The 9,667-nt window shown below is 48.9% G+C and overlaps 3 protein-coding genes across 3 annotated transcripts; 2 read left to right on the top strand and 1 right to left on the bottom strand.

The window, feature by feature from the left end:
* Positions 1-1,215: 1,215 nt before the first annotated feature.
* Positions 1,216-2,983, top strand: FSUBG_14032 (brefeldin A resistance; the record flags this gene model as incomplete). The annotated part of the gene is made up of 3 exons (XM_036678984.1): positions 1,216-1,297; positions 1,353-1,715; positions 1,782-2,983. 3 exons carry the CDS (start codon positions 1,216-1,218, stop codon positions 2,981-2,983), a joined length of 1,647 nt encoding a protein of 548 aa, XP_036530510.1.
* Positions 2,984-3,597: 614 nt separating this feature from the next.
* On the bottom strand, positions 3,598-5,935 carry FSUBG_14031 (ribosome biogenesis ERB1; the record flags this gene model as incomplete). The annotated part of the gene is made up of 2 exons (XM_036678983.1): positions 3,598-5,226; positions 5,276-5,935. The coding sequence occupies 2 exons, from the start codon at positions 5,933-5,935 to the stop codon at positions 3,598-3,600; spliced, it is 2,289 nt and encodes a 762-aa protein (XP_036530509.1).
* A 1,917-nt stretch (positions 5,936-7,852) lies between these two features.
* On the top strand, positions 7,853-9,667 carry FSUBG_14030 (alpha beta-hydrolase; the record flags this gene model as incomplete). Its single annotated transcript, XM_036678982.1, has 2 exons — positions 7,853-8,086; positions 8,143-9,320. Coding segments are annotated over 2 exons (1,412 nt in total), but the record flags the coding sequence as incomplete, so codon positions are not given.

Raw genomic sequence — 9,667 nt, 5'->3', positions numbered from 1 at the left:
TTAAAAGTTATATTTTTAGCTATAGTAATATCTATTTTAGTATTATTATCAATAATATATAAATATATATTATTTTAATAATTATAAAATTAATCTATAGAAATTTAGAAATTAGCTAGAAGAATATTATTATAGCTGGCGCTAAGCCTCTTTTAGAGTGGTTATGGGTCTATTACTATAAATAGAGATTGTTATTACTATAAATAGCACTACTCTGTCTATAATATACAGTCAAGCGATAGTCTCAGGCAAAGATGATCATGCCAGCAGCAATTTGAGAACTACCTAAAAACCTACTGGTGCAAAGATGGAAATAAATATGCCCTTGTCAGCCATTCATTCATTGATCTGTGTGACCTACCATGCTGTAGCAGTATTTGGTACGAATGGATCTGGCTAGAAGGTAACCCCACCGGAGCATTTGTTCCATTCGAGAATCGAGATCGACGTCTTGGAGCGCGGTTCGATTAAACATGGACGAGGAGAATCAAGCATGTGCTTCACGGAAAGGACATTTTTCAGCCCAGCTAGGGCAGTTTCTGGCAGCGGAATGTACCTATATGCACTGGCTGGGCTTAGTCATCTGACGTTTTACCTGTTCGAGCCTGGAGCTTGTGCGGGGCGGGTCATGCAAAGTACGTCATGGTGGCGCCTGGGGAGGGCACTCATCCAAGGCTTGTTTGTGCAAAATCACATCGCGATGATGAACGATACTAGGCAATGATGATGCTGATGGTGACGCTGCTGCCCCTTTGTTGGCGAGTGATGAAGTATTGTAATACAGGCTCTTGTGGAACTGTTTTGGCGCATCTGCCTCTCACAATCCAGGCTTTGCTTAGCGATGCGCAAGTATCCTGTACCTCTCTGTTACTCACCTCAGTGTAAACTGCCAAATTCCAGCCACCCATGACAACGGCACAGTGACGTGATAGATTTCCCCTTCCCGTGGCTTGCTTTGCTCTCCCAAGCATCGTCTTTTCTTTTCTTTTCCCACCCTTATCTCGCTTCACTTGCGTAACTCTTCCCTTTCTCATCATTCCTCTTCCAAGTCTCTACCCTTTAATACTCCCGAGGTGATTCCTATTATCACACTCTTCTGCGACCTAGCTAGCTCCTGTCATTTCTTCGCGACTTGGCATTTTCTACACAAGGGACTTGATTTGCACCAGGAAACATTTCCATCTCTCTGAAGCAGAAGAAGCAACAGCAGCCAGGATGCGATTTTTGAATGCCGTATTGGCCGCCGTGGCCATCAACGGTGTCACCGCCAGCACATGGTTCCCTGGCTCGAAGCCTGGTAAGCTTGCTACCGCCCTTTCTCCTGGTCTGCCGCATAGTCTAACAAAACTCAGTTTACAACAAGTGGCACGAGACTGAGCTGGAGCGCTGGCTCTCAGACCACGATGTCCCCTACCCAACACCTGCCGACCGCAAGGATCTCGAATCCTTGATTGAGAAGAACTGGGAGAATTACGTTGTTACTCCTTACAACAGCTGGGACACTAACCAACTCAGCTCCTACTTGCAATCAAAGGGCAAGGAGGCCAAGAACGAGGCCGCTGCCTCAAAGGATAGCCTCTTATCCCAGGTAAAGGCCAACTGGTATGAGACTGAGGGCAACGCTCAATCTGCCTGGCTCAACGTCAAGGATTGGATCCTCGACACTTGGACTGAGAGCCAGTTGAAGGCATTTGCCGACAAACATGGAATTCCCGGTAAGTTCACTCAGTGTTCTGGCCGTCATCGGGTTAATTTGTCAGAGTACTAATCACTCATCATAGTCCCCCAACCCCGCCATCGTGACACACTTCTCCAGAAGGCTCGTTCTAGCTACGAGACCGTTGCCAAGAAAGCCAACCAGGCCTCTGCGTATCCTGGTAACTGGCTCTACGAAACATGGTCCGAGTCTGATCTCAAGGAGTGGCTTGACACCCATGGATTCCCCGCCCCTCAGCCCATGACACGAGATAAACTCATTGCTTCCGTTCGACGCAACTCTCGTCTTGCCTACCTCAAGGCTCAGGACCAGGCTGCTAGTGCTACCGCTAGCGCTCAGGGCGCGTATGCCACTCTCACCAATATGATCATTGATGCCTGGAGCGAGTCCCAGCTCAAAGAGTTTTGCGACAAGAATGGTATTGCTGTTCCCCAGGGCACTAAGGCCAATGAACTCCGCGCTCTCGTCCGCAAGCATCGAGCCGATATCCTTGGTGATAACCTTTCTGCCAGCGCCGCATCCGCCTACGGTGCTGCTACCTCCAACGCCCAGAACCAGTATGCCAAAGCCACCGACAGCGCTTCTTTGGCTGCTCAGGACGCATTCAACCAGGCTGTTGGAACTTGGTCCGATAGCCGTCTCAAGTCTTACCTCGACGCCCGTGGTGTCCCTGTTCCCCAGGGCTCCAAGAAGAATGAGCTCGAGGCCCTTGTCCGTAAGAACGCTCATGTCGCCTACCATGGCGGAAACGCCTGGACTTTTGACGATTTTAGCTACGACAACTTGAAGAAGTACCTTCAACGCAACGGAGATGCTGCTGCCAAGCAGGTAGCTGAGAAGAAGGATGCCACTCGCGATGAGCTCCATGATGCTGCACAGTCCGCCTACTCTTCCGCCTCTTCGGCCGGTGGATCTACCTGGGCCTCAGCCACTAGCTACCTCACTTCTGCCACAAACTCTGCCAAGCAGTTTGCTTTTGATGAGTGGACCGAGACTGACCTCAAGGCCTACCTCGATAGCTATGGTGTGCCTGTACCACAAGGATCCAAGCTTGAGGATCTGAAGGCTGAAGCACGAAAGCAATCCACCTACTTTAAGTACGGCACCAACTCACCGACTGGAACTTTCTTCGCTAAGCTCGGAGAAACCGCCCGCGATACCTACAACTGGGTTGCCAACCAGCTTCAGCTTGGTGGACAGGCTGCGAAGCAGAAGGCTGCGGAGGCTGAGGCTGATGCCAAGGCAAAGATCCGTGAGGAGCTGTAATGCGTGGAGGACAATTGAAATATTTGACGGCGGTGCTCAGATGGCTGAAAATCCTTGTGGTCTTGGAACATGTGATATCAGTGTGGAGGGTGCCATTGGTGAAAAGGCGAGAAGACAAGTTCAACGCTGGCTATAGTTCAGCCATAACGACGATGCAGACTATGGTACTTGAAAGTCGTTTGCTTTAGCAGTTAGTTATGTTTTACGAATCCTATTTTGTTAATCACACAAGAAGATCGTCATTAATGTGAATGTCAATAACTGAATCTTGTTTGTAACGCGTCTAGTAAAATATATGATGCTTTCTAAAGGGTGCATCGATATTGCATGGAAATCTGTCGCTGACGCTTTGTTCCCATTCATTAATTATACCTTGTCAACAATACACGCCAGATATACAGTATGATGTAAATTGGAGGAATTTTTGATACTCGACGGAATGTTTAGAAACAGGATCCTACAGCAGAACATGCGAATGCAAAAGTATGAATGAAAATATGATGTGATTCTGTTTTATGTTTCCTAACGCCATCGCTGGAAGAAAATCCACGGCGACCAAAATTAAGTTCTCTTCCCCTCTCACGGTATGGGTAGAACCATTCACCAAAGCGAAATCATGCCCAGAGCCTGCAGGTTCCGTCTGCACCAGCACTGAGACACCAGGGGTGCTTAGGGTGCCAGTCCACGTCAAGGACACCCAGCTTGTTGATTACTTTGTGGCCCTTGAGCATCTTGACTGGGACAATAGTCGCGTTCTCCATAAGATCGCTCACAACTTTGCCGTGGAAGATCTGCAATGTTCCGTCATCACTGGCATCAGCGAAGAGAGGCAGGCTGCGGTGGAACTTGACAGCGCGGATTGCTTCAGGGTGGAATCGCATCGTCTTGTATGGGCGAGATGACAGATCAAGATCATGCCACAGCAGTCTTCGATCGTATGAGCCAACAATGAGATTATCTCCACCAGGGTGAATATCAAATGAGGAGATCCATCGGGCGCCAGGCTGAACAACCTTGACAAGTTCCTGGCGCTGGAGATCGTAGCACCTGATCATTCGCTGAGTAGCAACAAAGAACAGTGGCCTTGAAGGATGGAACTGAGCCGTCTGGGCAAGACCGGGCAGCTTTCGGAAAGGAATTTGACTGAGATGCTTGGAGAGGGTGTGGATGGCAACCGAGCTCCGTTGTCCGGTTGGTGAGACAGTGGAGATGAACTCACCTCGCCTATGCCAGCTGATGACCTTGATTGTTGACCTAACAGTAGCCATGAGGAGCACACCGGCAGCTTCCAGCTTGGCACCAGGTCGTGACCACTTGGCAGGAGGTTCTTTCTTCACACCATTGACTGTACTGGGCTGTGCACCATTAGTAGCGTAGCCGAAGCCAGCGTCGAGAACATCGCGACTGGCCTTCTCAACAGCGTCACTAGCTACCGAGGGGATCATGAAAAAGAGATTCTCTCCAGCTGCAGCTGCCAGAATAAAGGTCTCCCTATTGGGCCGCCACCGCACAATATTGACTGGCTCCTCGCTGCTAAGCTTTGCCATCCATTCTTGGTGGCCGTTGAGAGCCCAGACACGGACTGTGCCATCATCACCCCCTGAAGCCACGAACTCGCCATCTGGACTGAATGATACCGAACGGACTCGACCATCGTGGCCACGGAAGATGGTCTGGTTGAGGGTGGGGAACGGCTTGAGGTCTTCTGGTCGGGGAAGCTTAGGCAGAAGAGAGTTGGGGTCGATATTGAGCCTGTTTTTCCTGATTCGTGGGGCGAGGTAAAGATCCAGACAGCGATCGAACCGTTCCTTGACGAACTCGCCATAACCAGGAACCTTGCGCAGCGAGTCAAATTTGGCAGGCAAGTACTCCTTTCCTCTCTCCTCAGGATCTTGGCTCTTCCAGGCTTCCTTTTCCTCCTCGGTCGGCAAGTACTCGGGTGGTGGGTTGTAGCTAAGGTCGTATCCAGGAGGAGCAAGCTTGGGAGCTGGGATGTTCATTACATGAGGGTCTTGAGGCTCCTCGTTTGCCCATACATCGTAGTAAGACTCTTCCTTCTCCTCTTCTTCTCGTTGTCGCTCCTCGGGAGGCTTGTAGGGTAGGATACGTCCCTCTTTGATGGCTCGGACAAGCTTGGCAACACGCTTGGCTTCATGCTTGGAGGGAACAAATCGCCGCTTCGGTTCTGGAGCAGCGCTCAGAGGCATCTTTTCCTCAATACTGGTGAAGTATGGCACCATATCCTGCGAAAGTTAGCGGTGTCGAGGAGGGGAACAGAAGTGGAGGACATACGGGATAAGGATCGTAGTCCTCGTTGGGAACCTCGTTCATTTGCAGTCGCTTAAGAAGTTCAAGCTGGTCCTGGGTCAAGTCCAAAGGTTTTCCAGTTTCAGGATCTGTCAAGCCAGTCCAGCCCTTGGGGATCTCAATACTGTCGAGGAGAGCATCTAGAGCCTCCCCAGTGGCTGGGCGCATAATCTTCTTGCCATTGATGTCGTATCCGATGTGCGGATAGGAGTCGTAGAAGGAGAGGGGAATGTTGCCAATTGTATTGGTTGGGCCTTGGGCATCTGAATCGTCGCTGTCATAGACAGGATCAACCTCAGCGTACTCGTAGCGCTCCCCGCCGTTGGCATCCTTGACAACGCGATAGTTTGGTTCCGAATTATCAGTGTCGAGTGGTGGAGGGGCCGCGAAGCTGTCGTCTACGTCGGAGGAGGCGTCTTCGCTGTACGCATCATCGTCCTCGTCCTCATCCTCGTCATCATCATCGTCGTCGTGCTCATTCGTGTCTTGACCGTCCAATCCATCCTCAAGATCGCTTTCCTCAAAGTCAGATCCATCTTCGCTCTGTGACAAAACGCCGTCCAATTCCAAGCCGGCGAGCTCGTCGTCAACGGGAGCAGGTTCTGCGAGGACCTTTCGCTTGCGTGATGCCAATGCTGGTGCCATTGGATCTATACAGTTGATCAAGAGGAATTTTGCAGAAGATTAGCGGGTTGAATGGCAGGGAAGCCAAAGCGATTATTTTTTTTTGCGACAGATAAGATAAGACTAGAAGGAGTCCAAACATTTGGAGCTAAGCTAGCTGGGGAAAGGTGGAGCCAGCGATAGGAGAGTGGGGATCATTAGGGTAGGTACGGATACTCACTCTATCTATACCTTGGACTTCATGTTAGTGACAAGGGTAGTCATCCTGATCTTTTTAGCCTTGGCCTGTATATACTGATATATCAGGCGTCATACATAAGACATATATGCAATTGACGAATTACTGTTCAATACTCTCAAGTTGTTTTTGACACTGGAGACCACTAGCGATTCCTCTGTCGAAGCTGGCCCTCTTGCGAAATACGAAGACTTTGGGGTTCTGCACAGAGAAGTGCGTTAATGAAATGCAATAGTTTGAGGGTCACCCCTCAAGTTCAGAGAAGCTCGTTCTCAGCGGCCTCATTCTCGTGCCGCTATGCTCAGTTGTAGTCTATGGAAGCTCATGACTATTTGAAATTGGCTGACTACAACAATTGGGACACAGATAGGAGACCGATCAAATCTTCGCCTCCAGAACTCAAAGGCCGAGTGAGAAAATAATTCAGTACTCTTGTTGATTGCAGAAAGGGCGAGACCTGCCATCTCGACGAAACGAACATAGTATCAGAGCTCGGCGTCTTGATCCAGGTCAGCTGCCAGGAACAGCTTGTCTGACGCCACAGTTGGGTGACTCGATTCAGACGGTTGGCTTTGCTTTGCTCGTTGGAGTTGAAAGGGAAAAGGCTTCGGGCATTCCGAACCACGCGACCAACGGGTATATGATCAGCCACGGCTGTAAATTTCTTTCACGATCCGCTCTCTACACAAACAGTGGAGGCTAGACTCCTCCGAAAACCATTCTGCGAGCCCTTCTGTCCTATACTGTCTATCTGTCTGTTTGTTGGTGGCTGAATCTATTAAGGATTCGCTCCAGAATAACGGATACGGGTGTCTTGAGCGAGACTACGAGATGGGAATAATATGAACTCAGACTGAGTTTTGGTAAAACCAACAACGGGAACAACGAGACACTAACCTAGCACGGAACAATGAGTTTCGGAGGCTCTCGATTATTCAACAATGCTCTCCAAATGTTCATAGGTGGTCTCAAGGCTGTATCTAGAGAATCGGGTTGAAAATTAAAGATGATAAAGACTTGCTCTTCACTGTTAATGGCCATACCACTAACTCTAGCACTTATACAATTTCAAGTTCGACATGCCCTGATATCTGAAATTGGTCACATATCAATAATCTTAGCTTCTGGGATCTTTCCAACCAAAAGGAATCAATTTATGAATTTCACCTTGTGACTTACAAGAGCTAGCTGAGCTTTCCTACGCTTATTCCAAATGCGGACCCGGAGCGTTTTCTCCATATTGAACAATGTATGGCCAAGGCTTGGAGCCTGATCTAGAAGCATACGAAGATGGCTTGGTTTCTGTATTGACACTTCACAATAGAAACCGTTAACTATAGACCACACTCGTGGCTGTTGGCCCATCACCTATCAACTGCCAGACCAGCCTGATCATGGCTCTCACATCTGCCCATACCAAGAAATATCTACGACGTGGTTCAAGCCTGTATCGATGATGTACAAGAGGCTCGCCCTCACAACATGGTTATAACCACCAACTGGCCAGTTGGTGGTTCATTGAACCAACAGCACGTTCCGATTCTTGGCAATGGTTCTGGACCCTCCCCAACAAGACTGACAGCTTGACCAGTATCCGAAATCCAAGAGAAAGGTACAACATGTTGGCCTATAAATGAAATACCTCGGGCCTGGCAATGTTGATCCTTATACTGACAGCAGTGAGACATACCTCGTCCAATATGCGCCTTCGTCCTACTTGTGTGCCATTGATGGCAATGGTGCTGTTCTTTAGTCTTGCCAGTGCCGTGGCACCCGTAGTCGATGTATCATACAGCAAATACAGGGGAAAAGACCTTGGAAACGGTGTCACTCACTGGCTCGGAATGCGTTACGCTGCACCTCCTCTGGGTGATCTCAGATTCATGCCTCCCCAAGACCCAGTCAGGAGTCGTCAGACAAAGAACGCAAACAAGGTGAGTAATTCCATTACACTGAGCTTTGAACCTACTAGACACTAAAGCAAGCTCAGTTTAGGCTCAAATGCGTTTCCCAGAGCGCAAAAGCTCGATTCATTGGAAAGTCACAGTCTGAAGATTGCTTGTTCCTCAACGTGTTTGCGCCGTCAAACGCTTCCAGGCACGCCAAGCTCCCTGTCTTCGTCTACATTCAAGGCGGAGGCTTTAACGATAACTCTAGACCCAAGATAAACGGAGCAGATCTGATCAGGGCCTCGGATATGAAAATGGTCGTCGTGACTCTGAATTATCGTGTATCAGTTCTAGGCTTTTTGTCATATGGTGATAAGGTGCAACCAAACAATGGCCTCCTCGACCAAAGAAAGGCCCTTGAGTGGGTACAGAAGTATATCTCAAGATTTGGAGGCAACCCACGACACGTTGTTCTTGGGGGTAGTTCCTCTGGGGGAGCGAGCGTGGCCTTTCATCTCGCAGCATACGGAGGCAGAGATGACAAGTTGTTCCACGCTTCTGCAGCCGAGTCAATATCTGCTTCACCTGTCAAAACAGTGGAACAAGCGTCGTATCAAGCCGAAAGCTTTATCGAGAAGGTCGGTTGTTCCTCCCAAGATGCCATTGCCTGCATGCGAGCCAAGACTATCGCCGAAATCATAGCCGCCAATATCAAGGTCCCATACCCTGGAGGCACGCGGCTACCAATCGGCATGTGGGGTCCTGTTATCGACGGAGATTTCGTACGAGATGCTCTCTGGAACTCGTTCGACCAAGGGAAGTTCATCAAGGTCCCTTCTATCATCGGTGCCACAACCAACGAGGGTCGAGCATTTGCACCAGCTGCCTCCTCGAAAACAGAAGTCGAGGATTTTTTCAAGGCCGAGTTCCCGCTTCTTGAGTCAGCTCATGTTACTCAGATTACGGCATTGTACCCTGGCTTGATAGATACATGCTCGAAAGCTGGCTGTCTCAAAGGACCCCTCAGCGATGCGTATGGCGATATGAGATTCCAATGCTCAGGCATCTCGTTGTCAGAATCAATCTCCCGCTGGATGCCAAAGAAAACCTGGAACTACTGGTATAACGTCGAGGATCCAGGCTTTATCGCTCAGGGGAGAGGGGTACCTCATTGTGACGAGGCTCATGCAATATGGGGGCCTGGCAATGGAGGCTCAGGGGCACCCCGAAGCTACTTCCCTGGTGGGATCAATGCTAATGCAGTCAACGTCGTTCAAGGGTATTGGATAAGCTTCATTCGATCTTATAATCCGAACAAATACAGGCTTGTCGATACAGCGATGTGGGGAGTCTATTCAAAGGCCTTAAGGCGCAGACTGGTGTTTAATACAGGGGGCAGGACTAGGTTAGAGAGCATGAGTCTGGATTTACAGTATAAATGCACTTACTTTAGCTTAATTGCAGCAACAGTACAGCAATAATTACAAGACCTTAATGCTAACAGCCTGCTGTTATTCTAGGCAAGGTAAATATATTTAATTAGCTTAACTTAAAGGTCTTTATACTATACCTTTTAAAGCTATTTTAGTATTAAAAAGGTTTTTTTTTTTTTTAATTTTTATAAAA

This window comes from Fusarium subglutinans, assembly GCF_013396075.1.
Source record: "Fusarium subglutinans strain NRRL 66333 chromosome Unknown NRRL66333_c0000483, whole genome shotgun sequence".
NCBI classification, from domain to species: Eukaryota; Fungi; Ascomycota; class Sordariomycetes; order Hypocreales; family Nectriaceae; genus Fusarium; species Fusarium subglutinans.
This window is presented reverse-complemented; position numbering and strand designations above follow the sequence as displayed.